Raw genomic sequence first — 21,179 nt, forward strand, 5'->3', positions numbered from 1 at the left:
ACTTCCTTCGCATATCCGCCATAAAAAACTCCCGTCTCCTACAAGTATCGCGCAAGAGCTGCAACGACTTTATTTCCAAATTTAAAATGTCGTGCTGAATGTCAGGAAGTAAATTCCTTCGAAGGATTTCAACTAACATTTCCTCCGACAAAGGAATTTTCAAGCGGTCGGTCAAAGTCACTATAGACTCATAGAAACTATCGAAAGATTCATTTGCCCTTTGCTTTCGTTCACGGATTAATTCCCTAATATCTATGTCTGTCCTCGAATCCTGATATTGCTCTCGAAGAGCCTTGCCCAGATCCTGCCACCTAATATTACTTACAGACCTATGGTACCGCCAGAACCAATCGTTTGCTTTGCCATCGAACAACGAACAGGCGTTTCCACAAAGCAAATCGAAGTTCCCTTGCAGAGTTTGTGCTGTCAGTGCTTCCACGCGGTATATGAAGTTGTCAACTGTGAGGCCATTCAAACCACCATTAAACTTCAGCTTCCAGTTCGACATTATTTGTAAAACTTTGTCAGGCCGAGAGTTTAATTCGCTTGAGTTACCATAAGACGAAATGTTTAATGCCGATGGAACTGTGCTTAGAGGATGTCTCACTTGAGGTGAGGTATGCGGTTGGGGACGTGAGTTTATCCCAAAAAGATCTCTAAAGGTTTGTTGCTCAACATCTGGCAGGGTCTGCATCTGCTGAGGTGAGGTTTGTGGCTGAGGTGGCCTACTTTGTGAGGTGGGAGGCACCCATCTGGATAGGCTTGTTGCAACCTGAGTCTCGATCATTTGGCTCATTTGAGCACTAAGGTCGGACATAAGCTGATCCTGTTGGGCAGTAACCATATTTGTTACTATTTGCATTATAACCTCCCTCTCTGGCAACCCCGTAGTATGGGCATTATTGTTATTATTGGCAGCATTACCAACTTGAGTCGAAACTGAATCAGAAGGCATTGCAGTAGCGGCTTGCTTCGACTGAGACCTAGTCGTCACACTCGATGGCCTTGAGGTGCTTGGCGCAGTCCCGATTCGGACATTGCATACTGGACAGTATGGTTTGGTTTTGATGCCCCTTTCGAGACAGGCCTTATGAAAAATATGACCACATGAAATTCTCTGGGCAGTCGAGGCTGAAGTAATAGTTTCTTCACAAGCGTCGCAACAAACGGCATTGCCTGCAATTGGTAGAGCAGACTTCTCACCTGCGTTAGTTGCCATTATATGGAGAAAACTATAACGTAATACGTTTTATATACTAATGCCCCTGGAGATCAAAATAACGCTGGTTAATTATATTCAGACCGCAGCATAACAAAATGGCATAAAAACCCAAGCTTTATGACCAAGCTCTCGAGAAATCTTTACCCAAAATTAGCGAATCTTTAATTTTACCAGTGAACAGGTTATAAATAATGAGCACCTTTTCCTCAGGAGTTGATAAGGTCGCCTAAAAAGAACTCTATACCACCGACACGAAATAATAATAACCTACCAAGGTAAAGACAACGTCACCACTTTCACAGAATGATTCCCTGAATTTATGAAAAGGGTAGTTATCCAAATAATTTGAGTAATCTAATGCCAAAATACTAATGGACACTAGACATATACTGAAGCATGTGGAACTATTGCACACTCTTACAATAGTTTTGACAAAAATGTTGGTTTAAATACTCAGTTATGTACCGATATTTCAAATACGGCTAAACAAAATCAATAATCATATGAAGCTGGCGAAAATATGTCGCAGTATAATTATAAATTCCGAAGGTATGATTCGTAATTCAACAAATTTCAAAATTCACTTAAACCACAACCGCAAAACATACATACGGAGCAACTCATTGGCTTGCGGCCATATATTGTTGTTGACTGCCAAAAGTAAGTGGAAAACCTTTCCAATTTAAAACGAAAAAACTAAGGATGTGCTCCAAGAATGAATATTGAAAAGATGCCCCTCGGACATACCAAAAAAAAAATGCCACTATGTATAACTAATTGTGGTTAGAACTAAAATGACCATCTATACCAAAAAGACGATCCAACTTTAAGCAATTAAAATTCGATGCGTATTACTTTCCACAATCAACTCATCAATGTTTCATTCTTGAAACATAATTTGCGACTTATAAGATAATCCTAACAGTTATATTCCCTTATCGCTGGTAATCGCGACTTTAACCCAAAAAAACTTTCTTAAATATTCACCTACAAGTCTTACAAAACTTGTTGAAATTTGTATTGCGAATCTTATTCTCAAAAATATTTTATAAATAATAACGACAAAATCCAAGAAAAATATTTTGTTTTTTTTACAACACAATAAAAAAATCCCTGTTTGATTTCACAGGCAGTTTCGATAGGTTTGTCACTTCAAATGATGCAAATGACCACTAAACAAATACCTGAAAAAATTATGAAAGGAGAAAGACGACAGAAGGTCCAGACCGGATGGAATCTAATTGGTTCCAGGTTCCAGGTAGCTGGTGAAAATAAGGCATTATTACATAAGATCTAACTGTGGTCTGATCCGGCACCGCTGTCCAGAGTCAGCAATCCGTCCAATCATATACCTATGTTATAACACCTTAGAGTGATTTTGAAGGAAGACTATTATCAAAACGGGATGGGCAGGAATGAACTTAAAATTCTCGATCCTTCACATAATCCCTGCGATGAAATAATCTCAGATAAGAAAAATGAAGTGGAAAAATAAAAAGAAAAGAAAGTTAAATTGTGAGCCGAACATCTGACTTTTGAACTGACTGATATAAAAAAGATGGATACAACAATGAATTTCGTTCGGGCCCCACGTTGGGCGCCAAAAATAATTATTTATGTAGCATATAACGTATGAGTAAGCATAGCGGATGTTAGAATGGCTAGTGCACGTACTTTGGACCGGCCTACAGGCTCGTCGGCGGGGTAGGTTCGAATGTTTTCTAGCCAGGTGCATATTGGAGCTACACTACAATTATTTTATTTATACGTGCAAAAATAGAATAAGAAAGGTGATAGAACAGACGGAAATCAGGCATTAGTGCCATGGTGCATTTACAAGCGATAGGCGCTGTGGTGGTATCACGCCTAACAGCCCTCCCAACCAAATCATAGAACTAGTTACCTTCACAAAGACATCGTCTATGCTCCCAACTGTGTGGTGACTTAACTATCTACTTAGTCTGGAAATCAAACAGGATAATTATGAGTTCAGGCTAAATCCATAATGTGTTTATTGACAAAAGTATTCATACTCTACTTATTCCTAGCGGTAGACTTAATATAGAGATTAACATCGTTTGGCTATCGATAACATTAAATTTAAGCATAAAGTATATAATGTGTTTATAATAATTACGAAATATTCAAATTATAAACGTCGATTGGCAGAACAGTTAAAAATAAATCCTAATATAAGTTCAACAATTTTTGTTCGTTTTGAAGGTGCGATCGTAAACCCACCTTAATGTATTTAAACGCTTAGCGCAATTACCGTTGTCACCGAAACAAATAAATACCAAAAAGATACAGATAAAAATAAGAGAAACATTAAGTACTCACATTTACGTGCCATCAAGTAGAGTGCTCCAACGTCGAAAGGCCTTCCGATGGGGGGGCTGTGGGCAGCGTGCTTGTTTCTATCGAGAGAGATATTATGGATTTTGTTTTGGTACACTTTTGTTCGGTTACAAAGCATCAAACGCGGTAAGAATTAGAGAGAACAAAGTTAGACTTTACTGAGCAATTAGCTACAAGACAGACTTCATGAAAACTACCACCAAAATGCAATTAAAGGGGGCTCATTGCAGTCCCGACTGTACGTATGCAAATTTACTTGTTCTTGTATGTCTGTGGGTTCACGAAATATTCTTGTAACGAAATGGGTAAAGCATAACCTACAAAAAAAAAATCACAAACAAATTCGGTACAGTGGTGCCTAGTGTATTGACACCGTAATTTTGCTTTAACACTAAATCACATAAAGTATTGTAAAATGCGGCCTCGCACGACTGATTCAACAAATATTATGCACTGGTTAAGGACCAAACTGGAGTTTCTTTCTCCTCATTATGCTAAGCCAGTAAAAACAGACATAATTAATAATCAACAGGGAAGTTAACCATCATTCATTTGAAGAAGAATTACTGAATTTTCTAATTATTTAAACGGGGATTCACACTGACACTGCGCGAAAGGTTGATTTGCGGGCTTTATGGTTTCAGGTTAGTTAAACCCTTGCAGCACTGTCTTGTTTTAAAACTTTGAACTTGTTACCTTACGCTATATAAGGCTTATAATGAATTTTGCGTTGTCAAATTACTGATTTAATATGGAATAGCACTCATAACAATAACCCGAAACAGGCGGCTCCTTCGTGAAAGCAAAGCAAATTTTGACGATGATTATCAAACCGGTGGGCTTCTGATTAATCATTTGATTCAGATTTTATAACTCGTTCACGTGGTTAGAAGGTAGACATTGTTGCTTAGCACTGCTTTTTCGTAAACTGTTGACTAGCCAGGCGAAACCGTAGTGGTACAGCAGAACACTTGAAACTCTCGCAGATGTTGTTTTGTAGCTGTCCAAGAACAAGTGCAATAAAAACCAGTATTTTGGTCGACCCTTCAATGTCCCGCGTGGGAGAGTACTTAGTTATGGTAGTGGGTGCCAATCCTATGTATGTAATAAAGAAACAACAATACAGTTTTTGATTGCTCACACATTCCCTTTTTTATTAATGGTAATTAAAACTCACCGCTATAGCGAGATGGCACCAAATGTAATGATTAACTCTGCAAATACAGAGATAATGATGTTTTGCGAGATGAACCTCAAATTATGATTATTTGCATAACCAGGCGCACACAGAATGCATAAATTTTTATTGTGTCGAAATTAACCAGTTTCAAATAAGAAAAAAAAAAAGATTAATCGCATGAAAAAAACTTGACAACTAATTTTCAAACGAGATCAGCAAATTTCCTCAAAGTCAATCTGGATATGGGTCAATCGGCAAAATGGCCGAGCAAATCTAATATCAATGCAAAGAGACCTAGCAAAAATCAAAGTAAGCAAACGAATTTCCAGGCTAGTAGCCGAAGTGCCAAAATATTACTCTAAGAATGTTACTAACATAATCATCTAACTAGTTATGAAAAGTGAACATCAAAAATAGATGGCGCGTACGATCATTTAGCACGACTAGCGTGCCCAGTGATTCCTGAAGAAAAAGAAAAATAAGAGCAAGTGTTTCCCCTACAGCGTTGACATGTCATTTCCACCAATGCTTTGGCATGTCATTTCCACCAATGATTTGACATGTCATTTTCACCAATGCTTTGACACGTCATTTTCACCCATGCTTTGACATGTCATTTTAACCAATGCTTTGGCATGTCATATTCACCAACCCCTTGGCATGAAATTTTCATGTCTTGTTTGGAAAATGGAAATGCTGTATTGAAATATGGTTTTCATGAAAAACAAAACTCTTTATTAATTCAAACGAATTCATGAAATAGCCACAATTAATTTATCAGTTTAGTTTTTCAAAAGTTTACATCCAAAATTGCAATGTAATCACCACCGCCGCAACGCAAAAGATTACTTCCTCCGTTCTCCGCAACTGATAGTCTTTCATCTTACAAAAGGTTTTTTATCTTCCCATCACCAGTTCAGATTTCAACATGGACTCCAAATGCACTCCTTTAAGTATTTTTATTTAGTAAATTACTTTTATTTTATAATTTTGTTATTTTATAACAACATTTTGGTAATTATACTCTTTTGTTTAGTGACGGAAATATGTAGGGATCTACAACCCGGCTTGCTTTAGGGATCTCTAAGAACAAAATGTAACGAACGGGGAGGAGAGACTTTTTATGGAAAATACCATTTATGCTTAATTAATTTATTTTTAATTGTTTCTTTCCAAAAGTAGTTTCTTCTTTATTTTCAGATTCTTGTTCCTTTTCGTTTCGGACTTTTTTTCAAATTCCAGGAAGCGAGATTTGATTGATTTCATTCTATGTCAGATTTAGAACAGACAAGGGAACTTTTAAAATAGCAATGTGTGCAGTCCGATTCTATTTTTAGCTCGATGTTTGGGACTTCATATAATACCAATTGTTTAGAAGTTTAGTTGTTTGATATGCAGGAAATGTAAGACAACATCACGACGACAGTTCTAACAACTTTGGTCGGTTCCAGAAACTGCAAGAATCTACTTATTTTTAGTACGATAACAATTTTTCCTTTGTGTTATCGAAAAAATAGTAAAAATTAGTAGATTTTTGCAGTACTGGAACATACCAAAATGAAAATAAACAGGTGTGAAAATAAAAACACAAACATCATCTCTATTGGATCGATGGAATGGGTACAAATGCTGATGAAAAGATCGGATCTTTCACGACTTCCTTTGCATTGGTTCAAATCCTAATGAAAAGATCGGATCTTTCACGACTTCCTTTGAACCAATGCAAAAGATGACATGAAATCACGTCATCGCAAAGAATCCCTTCCGTCAAATTTTGCTGGGATAGCTTTTGTAGAAAAATATCCAAATTTATTTTTTGTCCATATTTCAATTTCTAAGGGATATATTCCGGGCAACTATGTAAACCACACTAGAAAACCAACTCTTGACCTCTCTCTTACTGCAAATTACATAAATATAACTTGTAAGTGACTTCCTTTATTATTTTGTTTTGTTTGTGAAGAACTACATTTACCTTCCATTCTACAAAATATCGCAATCATGATAGGGATTTTTTCCAATCATGATAGAAAAATTACCAAATCAATTTGATGCCATTGGTCAAAAGAAATGTAATGTCTCGAAATATATCGAAATCACAAAAAGATTTCTAAAGGTCTTTCGATATTTTTTTCTTTGTAAAAAATTTACTTTATAAACGTAAATTATAAAATACCGAATATAACACCAGTGATGGCGGCCTATACTTGAGCTATATCTCTGGTATATCAACTTATGCATGTATGACCGTACGGCTAAAATATGTCCCAATAAATTAAATATTTCGAAATTCTGTGGAAAACTAGTTTCCTGGTGTAGTGGAGTAGGGTATCACATTGTCGGCCCTGCAGACTATAGCCCTCTCTTACTTGTTTTAAGTCTGTGATTATACCGTAGTTTGGAATAACGATTTAACTTGTAATTTATTTACTTATATCTATGTAGATTTTCCCAGTCGACCGCCGACGTTGCCATCGTTGCAACTCCAAAGATGATCCTGAATGTGAAAATTCTCCTGATGCCGGATCCGTCTGTCCTGTTTACGATAATACACAGTTCTGCACAGCGAAATTGGTAAATGGACATACCTACCGGGGCTGCAGCACAGAATTCCAATGTAACAACAGTGATAAACAATATTGTCGTCATTGCTATGACTCGGACAATTGTAACGTGGTTGATTTGGCCAGCAGCAACATTGGCTATCCCGGTAAATGGCAAGGTTTGCCTATTAATTGTTATAGCTGCCAAGGATGGGAATGCCAGACCTCAGGATTAGGTACTATTGGAAAGTGTGAGAATAACAACGAACAAAATTGTGCAACAGTTTTTGCTACAAATGGTACAGTGGTCCAACGTGGCTGTTCCGACACCGTTTATAATAGCGTCAATCTTAGTTACTGTGACGAAAATCCTTCATTCTGCAAGTTCTGTAAATCGAGCGGATGTAATTCAGCAACAAGTTTGAACGATTATGTAGATTGTCTATACTGTGATGGAAGCGAGAATTCAGACTGTATTTTCCATCCTGAGATCATAACAAGAACTCGTTCTTGTCACAAGGGATGCATGACAGGTTTATATCCACGCGCCGATGAAGATAACCCAGCCTATGAACTAGCAAGAGGTTGTTTGGATGACCTTGATTTGGATGATCGCGAAGAGTGTCAGTCCGGCACCAAGGCTAATTGTGAAGCATGTTCCGTAAGTGGCTGCAATAATGTCAAAATACCAGAGACACGTCTTAAGTGTAATATTTGTAATGGTGCCGATTGTGACGAATACGTGACATCGGAATGCACTTCATTCCGCGAAAACGATCAATGTTTCACTTTGTTCGACGATATGAACAATGTACAACGCATGGGGTGTGCTAGCGACTTGGAAAATTCATTCTTAACAGAGAATCGGCGCAAACTACTCATGTGTACTGGAGATAATTGTAATGATATTGCAAATTTGCCACAACCTCCATCTTGCAGATGGTGCAGTTCAGATAATGATCCAGATTGTGCTTCCAATCCAGCCCTTACTACCGCTACAGTCTGTCATTTATATCCCAATACTGAGTGTTTCGTGAGTGTTGATAAAGGTTGGTTTCGTTCTTACATTCATACATATGTATAAGCCTTTCTAATGTCCAAATGCTTAAACCTTTTTTATGTCCTTTACTTTGCAGATGGAGTAACGCGTCGTGGATGCCTTTCCGACGTGAATGACGACTTATTTAACGATTGCACCAGTGGTAGTAGCACAAAATGTAAAATTTGCAACACAAATGATTGCAACAGCGAAATCTTCCCCGAAGAGCGCAAAAGTTGCATTCAGTGCGACTCCGCACTTTTCTCCGCTTGTGAGGACAACCCTAGCCAATTTGCTCAAACTTGTGCCATATACGAGGAGAATGACAGATGTGTTACTAAACTTGAAGGTAGTCGTACAATTCGTGGTTGTTCCTCAGATATCACTTGTGACAGTAGCAATCGAGACACTTGCAGAATTTGCAATGGAGCTAACAATTGCAACACTGTGAATTTGCTGAGCTTGTTTATAGGGGAACCTGGAAAATGGCAAGGATTGCCACTCAATTGCTATTCTTGTGAAGGGGAAGAGTGTGCTGACGGAACTGGCATTATAAATGTTTGTCAAGGCAATAATTTACAAACTTGTACCACTGTCTTCGGTCTGAATGGGTTAGTTGAGAAGCGTGGATGCAGCGATGTTGTCAGCATTTCTCATGGTGACTTCTGCGATCAATATCCAGATCGTTGCTTAAACTGTAAATCAAACGGATGTAATAACGCGAAATCTTTGGAAGCCTACACGGATTGTTATTTTTGTGATTCTGCATTAGATGCAGATTGTTCCGCAGCATTTGATACTACAAAGAGTAGAAAACGTAAGTGTCAAGGCGACTGCATGGTAGCTTTATATCCGCGGACGAGTGGTATTGATCCAGCCTATGAATTAGCTCGAACGTGCTTAGATGATATGGATTTAGATGATAGGGATGCGTGCGCCGCAGGACAAAATAATTTCTGCAAAGCCTGTAGCGGACCACTATGCAACACCATGAGTGTACCTGAGGAACGCTTTGAATGCTACAAATGCTTAGATGATGATTGCGAAGATATGGCTATTAGACAATGTAGTGCGTACCATCCTAACGATCAATGTTATACTCTCTTCAACAATGAAAGCTCTATTGTTGGCATGGGATGTCGTAGTGAATTTGAACCGGAAGTTGTTACCGAGATGGTGAAAGAAAAACTATTGTTATTATGCAACGGAAAGGGATGTAACTCCCCAGATTCAATTCCCACGCCTAAATCTTGTTCCGTTTGCTCTTCGGAAAATAATCCTCTGTGTGCTACTAATCCTAATTTAGTTGGAAATATCGAACGCTGCTCTTCACTTCCATACACGGAATGCTTTACTCGTGTCAACAGCTGTAAGTGCAAAGCATTAAAATCTAATAATAAATTTATTATTGCTATATAAATATTTTTAGATGGTCATACCGAACGTGGATGTTTGGGATCACTTGAAAGTGAAGTCTTCTACGGCTGCTTTATGGGCACTGATGGTTTGTGTGAAACATGCCAGGGAGACAAGTGCAATGAAATCGATGTTTATCCCGCCAACCGTAGAATGTGCCAACAATGTAGTTCATCATCGGATTCATTGTGTGCTACAAGTCCGAATAGCAACAAAGTGTGTCCTCTGTATGACGAGAATGACTCGTGTATAACGAATTTCCGCAATGGTGTAACCACTAGAGGTTGTTCATCCACCATAAAATGTGATGATCCAGAAAACAAGGGCACGTGTCGAACTTGTGATTCAAATGGTTGCAATACTGTGAACCTTGAGAAGACAGCTGAAAATGGAGAACCTGGCAGATGGCAGGACATACCAATCACCTGTTATTCTTGCAAAGGAGAGGAGGAATGTTTAAGTAATGGGGATTTCCGCTCGTGTTTGAACAATCCTTTCCAGAATTGCATGACTGTATTCAGCTCTGACGGAAAAGTTATTCAAAGAGGCTGCAGTGATGTTGTGGAAGCAGATCAAGAATCATATTGTGAAGCCAATCCCGACAAATGCATGGCTTGTAATTCCAATGGTTGCAATGTTGCCACTAGTTTAGACGAGTATATCGAATGTTTAACTTGTGATACCGACTCCAGTCCAGAGTGTTCCAACGATGTTGGTAGCATATCTAAAACACGCAAATGTTATAAATTCTGTATGACTGCTCTGTATCCACTATTTAAAGAGACCAATCCATCGTATGGTCTTGCAAGATCTTGCTATGACGACATGGACTTAGACGACAGGGAGAGTTGCGCAGCTGGCAATAAAGAGTACTGTCAAGTATGTGAAACTGAAAAATGCAACGTCATTGATATGCCCCAAAAAAGACACAGTTGCTACATCTGCGAAGGCGATTCTTGTCAGGATCCTAAGATTCAACAATGTTCAACTTATCGCCCTGATGACAAGTGTTATGTCCGCTTTGACGAGAAGCGATCGATTGTTGCTCAAGGTTGTCGCAGTGAATTTAGCAACGACGAAGCTGATTATTTACTGAAACAGAAGCGTCTTCACATATGTGAGGGTGAGGGTTGTAACCACATCGATAACCTCCCCATTGCTCAAGTCTGCACCCTTTGCAACTCGCGTACTGATAAGAACTGTGCCGTTAATCCATCTGCAGTTACAGGCTATACGACATGTGCCGCTTTGCCTTTCACGGAATGTTACTCACGCGTTTTAGCAGATGGTGCTACAGAACGTGGTTGCTTGTCCAATTTGTATGACGAAGAGTTTACGACATGCTTAGATGGTACATCAACGACATGTCAAAAATGCACCGGTGACAAATGTAATAATAACGTCTTCCCCGAAACCCGTCTCAAGTGTCACATATGTGATTCCTCCACAGATCCTAGTTGTGAGAATGCTCCCAACAGTCTCGGCATTTGCCCATTGTATGATAATGATGATACATGTGTGACTGCATTCCGCAACGACGTTACATATCGCGGATGCAGCTCTAACTTGCTATGTGATGCCACAAACACTAAAAAATGCGTCAAATGCTCCGGCGAAGGTTGCAACACAGTAAACTTAGCAAAGAAACAAGATGATAATTATGGAAAGTGGCAGGACCTCCCTCTATCTTGTCTCACATGTTCCGGATCTGATTGTGATTCTTCTGAGACTACAACGGAACTTGAGTGTGATTTAAATAATGAACAAGACTGTATGACTGTTTTTGATACCAATGATAAAGTAATTCGGAGGGGATGTGCGGATACAGTCGAAAGTGAGTACGCAATGTACTGTGAGGCGAACCAAGACAAGTGCTATGCTTGTAAATCAAATCATTGCAATACAGCTGTATCCACATCCGAATACAACACTTGCATTTATTGCGACTCTAATAAAGATCTTAATTGTATATGGGACCCCTTAAATCCAGAACATAAAGTCCGACAATGTCAGGGTGGTTGCATGTCAGCTCTGTACCCATCGGACAGTTCTTACAACCCAACTTACGATTTAATACGCACATGTTTGAACGATAAAGATCTTCCTGATCAATTGGACTGCTCTAATAGCAACGATCCAAAATGCAAAGCTTGTTCCGGAGAAAAATGCAATATAGACGATGTTCCAGAAATCCGTTTCATGTGTTACACTTGTGAAGGAGAAAGCTGTGTGGATCCCATAATTCAAACTTGCCCACTATACAAAGAATTTGATCAATGCTTCATTAAATTTGACGACACAAACAGTGTTTCGGAAATGGGATGTGTGAGCTCATTCCGCAATCAACCATTGGAAAATATTATTAAAACCAAGCGAGTTGCCGTATGCAATGGTGCCAATTGTAATTCACTTGACACTATTTCAGTCGCCCAGAGATGTGCTGTCTGTGATTCAAGTAATGACGTATCGTGCGCTGTGAAACCAACTGAGATTGCCTCATTCAATACATGCAGTATGCTGCCATATACCGGCTGTTTCAGCAAACTTTCTGAAAGTATGTCTATTTGGCCAGTATTATGTACACTTTTTATGTATACAAATTTCTTATCATTTAGGTGGACACACAGTGAGAGGATGTTTGACTGACTTACCTGACGATGAATTTGCTTCTTGCATTTTGGGTACCAATGATAACTGCGGAGCCTGTAGTGGGGATGGATGCAATAGAGAGGTATGTGTGCTTCTAAATTAACGTAGTCCACATTTTATAGATCACATGCTGTATTTTAGATTTTCCCTGCCGACCGCCAACAATGTTTCACTTGTACATCGGAGGAAGAATCAAATTGCGAATCGTACCCAACATCAAAATCTCCCTGCCCTGTTGTTAATGATTACGAATCTTGCATAACAGCTATAAGCGGAAATGTAACAGTCCGTGGTTGCAAGAGTGATGTTTATTGTGATGCAGGCGATAGTGCCACTTGCCGATCGTGCTTCGCTTCTGAATGTAATTCTATTGATTTAGTTAATAAGATTGATGACGACTACCATGGCGTATGGCAACCTCTTCCTCTTCGTTGCTTTACATGTGAAGGAGAGCAATGTCTGAGCTCGCTGGGTTCAGCTGAAACATGCTCCAGCCGGAATATAAATCAAGACTGTATGACTGTGTTCAAATCAAATGGACAAGTTGATCGCCGGGGTTGTTCTGATGACGTTGAAGACTATAGTGACTTGTACTGCCGTCAAAATCCAGACTTATGTTTCAGATGTAAATCAAACGAATGTAACGTGGCATGGAGTGTCTCAGAATATGTTGAATGTGCTTTCTGCGATTCCTCCAAAGACATTCTATGCACAGTAAACCCAAGTGGTTCAGGTTTTGCATCCAGAAAATGTTACAAGGAATGTATGGTGGCTATGACAGATCAACGAGTTTTGCGATCCTGCTTAGATGACAAGGAATTGAGAGTTCAAAGCGAGTGCAATGAATCCGAAAACACCGAATGCGCCAGTTGTTCCGAAGCCAATTGTAACAAGTTTGTCTTTCCTCTAGACCGCTCTAAGTGCCACGTATGTACCGGTACTTCCTGTACAAGCAGCACAGGACAATATTGCGAGATGTATAGCAAAGAAGATTATTGCTTTGCCAAATACGAGAATGGCAAGGTCGATTTGCTGGGCTGTGCCTCTGCTCAAAATGCCAGTGACTTAGCTCAATGGGAAGCTCAGAACAAACTTTATAAATGTGAAGGTCTCGACTGCAATGAGTTGTCACGTTTGCCAAGCGAAGGTGAATGTCTCGCATGCGACTCCAGCAAAACACCAAACTGTGTTCAGAATCCTACACTAATTACCACAACTGAAACATGTGTTGCTCCAAACAGCCAATGTGTGACTCGAATCAATTCTGATGGACACACTATCAGAGGATGTCTTAGTAGTTTGAACGAAACTGAACAATCCTGTATTGGTGCAGGCACATGCTCGGTTTGTTCTGGATCCAAGTGCAACAACGAGGTAATTGAAATTTATAGATTACAAGGTTCTATGGAAACTTATAATATTTATTTTCTTTATTTAGATCTTCCCAGCCAATCGCCGTTCCTGTCATATCTGCAACTCTGCGACAGAGAAAGACTGCATTTCCAATCCGAACAATCCTCTTATATGTCCTATTTATGTAAATAACGATAGTTGTGTATCAACGCTATCAGAAGATGGCACAATAATTCGTGGATGTGCATCTCAAGTGACTTGCGATAAAGATGAGAGTGATTATTGCGAAACTTGTAATTTTAACAATTGTAACACCGGAGAATTAAAGGGCGCTGCTTCTCTAACCACTCAAAGCTTAACATTAGCACTGCTCTTGGCAGCTTTGTCTTTATTTATAAACAGAACCTAATGAGCCACGTATAGGATAATGACAATCCCAACAATTAGTATTAAACCCATCTAGATATACATAAGTTGTAAAATTTGAAAATGATGTTGCTTTTATTACTCATTTTTTTTAACGCCAAATATTGTTACTGGTCCAGCCAAATTGTTTTCTAATCTAATTCTGTAAATTGGTGGCGATCATTCGAAAGTTTATTACAAAAACTTGTAATAAAAATTAAACCTACTTTACTACCCATAATATTTTTCTTGTTTATTTCATAAGTCTAAAGAATACAAAATCCAATTCTAAGTACTACCAGAGTTTCCAGATAAGTTTTCGAGTACAAAAATCGTCAAAATATTATTTCAAAATAAAATAACGTTTATTTCAGTTTATTACTATATTCAATGCTCTGTTTCAGAACCTAAAAGAAGCTACTGTTTTTACTACGATAACATTTTTTCCTTTATGTTATCGGAAAAATAGTAGAAATTAGTAGATTCTTGCAGTTCTGAAACAGGCCAATAAAAACAACTTGAAGCTCCGCTGTTTATAACTACAATTTACTCCCAATTCTTACTGATGCCCTGCTTAGTTCTTCGTCTTTTTTACATCCGTCTTGTACTCGAGTACTTTCTGCAAAAAGTATTTACTCTGTTCCAGAACCTGCAAGAATCTGTTATTTTTTAATTTTTTGACAAATATCGATATATATATATATCGCATTTACTCAAAGAGTGGCATAACTCAAAAAATGCGTTTTTCGAATTAACAATTTTTGTTGTTTTTTCTGCGACTTCTATTTATATTGTGTCAAACTTTGATACCTCTAAAACTCAACGAGTTACTGCTTATTTACTAGGAGTCTGGCATAAATCAAAAAACAAGTTTTTTAGTTTATAAAGCACTAAAACTCTTCAAATCATGCTTGCAACCTTACACAGAAATTCAGAACTGATATCTGGCTAGCTCTCTGCAAAAGATAGTGCGAGTATATGTTTTAATTTTTGTGTAATATTTTTTTTTTTATTTTTGCCTTATTAAGGCGAAGGTCATTTATACTGATATTTAATTAATTCTCTTTCTAGTTGAGCTTATTAGACCTATTATATACTTTAAAAAATTAGGAGTCTACCGAAGTCCCACACATTCAACCATTACGCTACGTTTCACGGGTGGTTAATGCGATCTTCAGGCGTATTGAATTTTGTTTTTGTGGCAGACGAAGGCAAAGCTTGGGAACTAGTATATATATCGCACTTCTTTAGATAAATGCATATGCGAAATTATGTCAGTTAATTGAAACTCCAAACTTTTCCTGTAGTCCTGCTTGGTAATCCCATTTTTCAATGTTCACAAATACTATGGTAAGTTTTATTCCTACGTCATTAGCAATTATTCTCCTATATCAGAAGATTTTTTGATCATCAATTAGAGTCTACTAAAGTTTTGACAAGTTGATGGTGGCTCAGAACGCTAAGACGCCGGCAACCTTGACACTCAGTTGTCGGAGACCCAGGTTCGAATCCCAGCCTGGCTCATGCTGAAATTATTTTTTATTTTTGCCTTATTAAGGCGAAGGTCATTTATACTGATATTTAATTAATTCTCTTTCTAGTTGAGCTTATTAGACCTATTATATACATTGAAAAATTAGGAGTCTACCGAAGTCCCACACATTCAACCATTACGCTACGTTTCACGGGTGGTTAATCCGATCTTCAGGCGTATTGAATTTTGTTTTTGTGGCAGACGAAGGCAAAGCTTGGGAACTAGTATATATATCGCACTTCATTAGATAAATGCATATGCGAAATTATGTCAGTTAATTGAAACTCCAAACTTTTCCTGTAGTCCTGCTTGGTAATCCCATTTTTCAATGTTCACAAATACTATGGTAAGTTTTATTCCTACGTCATTAGCAATTGTTCTCCTATATCAGAAGATTTTTTGATCATCAATTAGTGTCTACTAAAGTTTTGACAAGTTGATGGTGGCTCAGAACGCTAAGACGCCGGCAACCTTGACACTCAGTTGTCGGAGACCCAGGTTCGAATCCCAGCCTGGCTCATGCTGAAATTATTTTTTATTTTTGCCTTATTAAGGCGAAGGTCATTTATACTGATATTTAATTAATTCTCTTTCGAGTTGAGCTTATTAGACCTATTATATACATTGAAAAATTAAGAGTCTACCGAAGTCCCACACATTCAACTATTACGATACGTTTCACGGGTGGTTAATCCGATCTTCAGGCGTATTAAATGTTGTTTTTGTGGCAGACGAAGGCAAAGCTTGGGAACTAGTATATATATCGCACTTCATTAGATAAATGCATATGCGAAATTATGTCAGCTGGGATTCGAACCTCGGTCTCCGACAACAGAGTGTCAATATTGCCGCCTTTAATACTTGTTATAATTCTTTCTATTATTTAATTTTTTTTTCTATTTGGACCAATATTAAAGAAGTATGAATAGTTTTTGCATATAGCTTTTATAGAATTCGACTTTTTAAAGTGCCAAATCTCCGCAACAGTTACCCAAAAAATCTAAAAATGTACTGAAAGTTTTGCAGAGAAGCAGCATAAACACAGCAAAAAAGGAAATCAAATGCTACTTTTTCCAAATTTCCCGACTTCACTCAGAATTCACAATATTTATATGTACATATCGCTCATTTATTCAAATAATGGTATAACTAAAATAATGCGTTTTCTTAGTTTGCAATTTTTATTTCTTTACTACTTCTACTTTACGTTGAGTCAAATTTCAAGTTGATATGGCTGAAACTCATCGATTTTTAGATTATTTATGGCTATATCACACCATATGCCTTTTGCCGTTTAGACGAAACAAGGCCGCGTACTTAATACGAATTCGGGTACATATATACTACCCCAATGCTTGGGTCATTTCTTAAGGCTACAATATAGGCATCCATTGGTTTCTTTCCGAAATTGATTGGTGATTGTTTGTCTGGATTTTCTGCAAATGTTATGGTTGGAATACACTTATTTATTGTAACTCGAGTAAAAACATACCACTACCCAAACAACAACAGATTTTACTCACTACTTTTGTGCACTAAATTGCTATTTTATTCATAAAAAATTATTATAATGGCATTTTCTCTTCACTTTAATTCTTGGATGTTATAAATTATCACATTATGCAGCACAATCTCACCAGGAGACAACTGATCTTCATTTATTTTTGGTTCTGTTCAAAAATTCCACTTCATCTGCGGTTTCAGAATATTTGTTTCTGTGAAAAGATGAAAATGTACGAAAATAATATACCTATTATATTTTGGGGATTACCAAAAGGGTAAATTACCATCAAATGTCAGGAACTCATATTGCTTCCTCACTTGGTGTATAAGTTCGCCTTGATAATGCACATCAAACCCTCCTCAATGACACGTCCCTGCAGCGTAAACAGAGAATATTAATACAGAAAAAATAATTGTGCAATTCTATTAAAGCTTACCTGAATGTTCGCTTCTGAACAATAAAATTTCTATAGTTATGTTCAATTACGCACTATTCTAGGTCTGTTTTTATTGTAGTCTGCTTTGAACGTCACAGAGATCGATTTTACATGTTCTCTTTTGTGCCTTAGAAGAATCGATTTTACTAAACGTTTACAGTTTAGAAAGCGTAGATACTAAGCTAGGCATAACGACCCACCCAGCATGATGATCAGATGCATTAAACACATCATGCAAAAATATAAATTTAGAATAGGATTCAATTATTTGACAATTTGTGGAGAATAAACAAAGCATCATTGGTTTGCACCTAATTTATTGAGAGATGTTCTTAAAGGACGAAATTAAAGGATGTGAAAATACTAAACTTGGTAGTACTTTTAACTATCCAGAGTTCTGTCGTCGGACAGATTGCTATCGTTCTCGCACTTTTGACATTTTGCCATACCTTATGTCTAATTACGAGGTCATAAAATTTGTCATTTACAAAAGCTACTTCCTTTTTCTTTGAACCTCCAACGTGATAAGTTGAAAAAAATACAAAAAGGAATTAAATATTTCTCTACACATCAAACCAAAAGTGATTTAATATTTTAAAAGGTCAGTTTCTTCAAAGAATAAGGATTGCTAATACGCAATTATTTAACTAAAAATCTACAATTTAGATTATAGTGCCGACTGTGAAACAAGTGATATTGTAAAAATTTATTCCATCATGTATGGCGTTTGCTTCTGTATGTGCCTAAGATCGCCAATAAGCTGAAGCCCCTACCAATTCTGGCAATAAGAGGCAATCCGCAATAAGACACAAAATTAATTATTTGGAAATATAGGGATTGCATTCGGAACAATTGCTGTCAGAATTTATTGCGTTCCAATCCCCCGAAGGTTGCGATTCCTTCCTAGGTAATTCTATCAGAATTGGTTGCGTCTCCAATTCAGTGGAATTGACGTCAGCAGAAGAACATAACCTAGAGCCAGATTATACATATACGGTATTCCTCAGTATACATAAAACTAATCAAGAACAGCAGCAGCAAACAGATCGTTCTCCATATGCGTAGCATCCCCAAATCTGCAGCGTGAAATAAACTTAGGAGAACTTTATAAACTGTCCATTTGCACCAACAGTGACTCCAGTCAATATAAGTATAGATAGAAGTCATTTCAACCCTGATATGAATTGGAAGCGTTTTCCCAGACCAACAACGCCTTAGAAAATCAAACGGTAATAACATACAATAAGATAAAGTTACTCACACTTAACTATATAGTTTTCTTTCTGGTGAAATTCCATAAATTTGCAAAGGCATAACATCCGCAATATCATAGGTGACACATAAAGTTGAGTTTAAAATGTTGAACATCTAATCGTAATTACAAACTGTCTACAAAAAAAAAAAAAAAAACAAAAACAAAATTGCTCAAAACCCTTAAATCACATTTAATTCTTTAAAATTGAACTTTGAAATTTTATATCACTATATGAATACCCATTAGAATTACTGAAATCACTAAAATTCAGTCATTCAACCAAACAAAAAAATCTATTTACCCATTTTTCATAAAGAAATAAAAAACGTCATAGACCATTACCATTAAAATTTTAAAATCATAGCATACTCATTCTGTAAGATAACTTCCCATTTCCTATGTATCTACAATCATAATACTCTCTATGACATCATAGTAGAGTAAAACAGTTTGCAAGTTATTGCAATTTCAGGAAGAAAACAAAATCAACTCATTGATCAAAATAATTTAGCTTTACAATCTCCCATTAAAACATAGAAAATACACCCACATACATCATTCGTGAATGGAGGCCTTCAGCATGACGGAGTAAGGGGTAAGCAAAACCAAAAATTCTTCTCTTATCGTACTGATCTTTATTTGATTTTGTTTTGATATTAATATTTGTCTTTGGATAATGGTCACAATGCGGGAGTAGTTGCATTGGTACACCTGTGATATGCTAATGAATTTTGCATAACTCGTTTGGTCTCTTTGAGTACCAAAACCAAATATTTTTTTCTGTACATATAAATAACAACAATGCAACTTCTCCTCGGTCATTGACGACAATCTCTAAATCATATTTCTTCTTGTAGAATTCCATCGCAATCTGTTCTTTCCATTCCTTTCATTTTTGTAAGCGTTTAGCATCCATTCATAACAATAAGATTAACCCATTGCGGGTCGTAATGAATAAGTAGTAATTGAGAAGCATTATACTATTATATATTAATGTTTAGAATCATTTTGATTCAGAAAAATATAGATATGTCATAAAATATATATAAATTGGATAACCTAAAAAAATAATAACAATAATTGAAAAGAAAAATAGGTTTATGCAATGTTATACTATATTGTTATATTTCTCAGTATATGTTTTATAATTTATATTATGCTTCTTTAAATTTATAATATTAATGTCAACTTCTGTTGTTTAATGTTTACATTTTCCATATCTGAATTATGTCTTGAATAAAGATATCTAATCAATTATGAATTTCTAATCAACCAAATCGTCTTCTTATTTAATGGGTTAGTTGAGCAGGGATGTGTTTACTTTAGGGTTCCTACATAAAATATTATAATGCCAGTAGGACAGAAGGTAGGTGAGGGTATAGAGGCAGATACTCTTAATGACATCATAGAGTACACCAATTTTAGGCATCGACTAATGTCAGATATACATTTTAAAATCTTGGTTTTTTATCGACATAGTGGGTCATCTTTGAGTTTAAAATGTAATATATTTCCATTGGTCCATTTTTTGTTTTCTTAAATTAGGGAGTTTATAATAATAGTGTAATGCGAACATGGATTGGTCAGAGAAGTACACGAACACCCCACCCGACTGAAGCTAGACTTCCCAAAGGCTCCCGACGTTCTGACTCCTACCAAATCTCAGAATGCCTATGAATCATTTAAAATTTGCATTCGATACGAAATTCCCTTCGTGTTCATTACATAATTTGGCGCCCAACGTGGGGCAAAGAAAAAAATCCCATTTTAATTTGTTAATAATTGGTTGTTAATTGACCTTTTTCCAAGATTTTTAAAATAATAAGACTTTTTTGAGCTTGAGGTCATTGTTTGAATTTCATTTTCATTGCATTTTATTTACATTCCCAATATTTCGCAATTTTAAAATTGCATCTTCAGGGGTGATCTATAGAAAACATAATAATTGAATATTCTAATAATTATTATCACAGCTTTAGATAAATACACATTTTTTGTAGGTACAAGATTTGTAGGTACACAATTTTTCTTACATTTGTATAAAAATAATAAACAGTCAAGTTAATCTATCAGCTATTGTAGTTTTTACCACCATTATCTGGTGTTGTTATTGCACTGATTTAATGTTGTTGAACGATCTCTTCTTCGTCAAATGTCGATAACAGTAAGCTGCATTATCTGTATCGCTTTTGTAGTTGATTTTCTTGTCTGTTTGTATGTTATTAATATGTAGCATCTCTAATGTTAACCTTCTGTTGTAATTGTTTTCGGTTTGAAGTATTCGT

The 21,179-nt window shown here is 36.8% G+C and overlaps 2 protein-coding genes and 1 long non-coding RNA gene across 4 annotated transcripts in view; 1 reads left to right on the forward strand and 2 right to left on the reverse strand.

The window, feature by feature from the left end:
- Positions 1-14,406, forward strand: part of LOC141400054 (uncharacterized) — a 47,462-nt gene extending 33,056 nt beyond the window's left edge. Inside the window, exons 7-12 of the mRNA XM_073979458.1 lie at positions 7,206-8,352; positions 8,440-9,711; positions 9,772-12,312; positions 12,374-12,489; positions 12,549-13,781; positions 13,846-14,406. Coding sequence (XP_073835559.1) covers positions 7,206-8,352; positions 8,440-9,711; positions 9,772-12,312; positions 12,374-12,489; positions 12,549-13,781; positions 13,846-14,169 — 6,633 coding nt within the window. The 3' untranslated portion in view covers positions 14,170-14,406. The remainder of the gene's footprint in view (positions 1-7,205; positions 8,353-8,439; positions 9,712-9,771; positions 12,313-12,373; positions 12,490-12,548; positions 13,782-13,845) is intronic.
- The window catches only part of LOC141400055 (uncharacterized), a 207,784-nt gene that overhangs the window by 138,898 nt on the left and 47,707 nt on the right, over positions 1-21,179 (reverse strand). The window lies entirely within an intron of this gene.
- LOC141400056 (uncharacterized) lies at positions 17,223-17,748 on the reverse strand. Its single transcript, XR_012412070.1, has 3 exons — positions 17,640-17,748; positions 17,487-17,576; positions 17,223-17,414 (listed from the first exon to the last, which is right to left on the reverse strand). It is a non-coding gene; the product is annotated as an uncharacterized lncRNA (long non-coding RNA).

The sequence above is a fragment of the Musca autumnalis genome, unplaced genomic scaffold (assembly GCF_047663935.1).
Source record: "Musca autumnalis isolate F117 unplaced genomic scaffold, ASM4766393v1 scaffold_3, whole genome shotgun sequence".
Classification (NCBI taxonomy): domain Eukaryota; kingdom Metazoa; phylum Arthropoda; class Insecta; order Diptera; family Muscidae; genus Musca; species Musca autumnalis.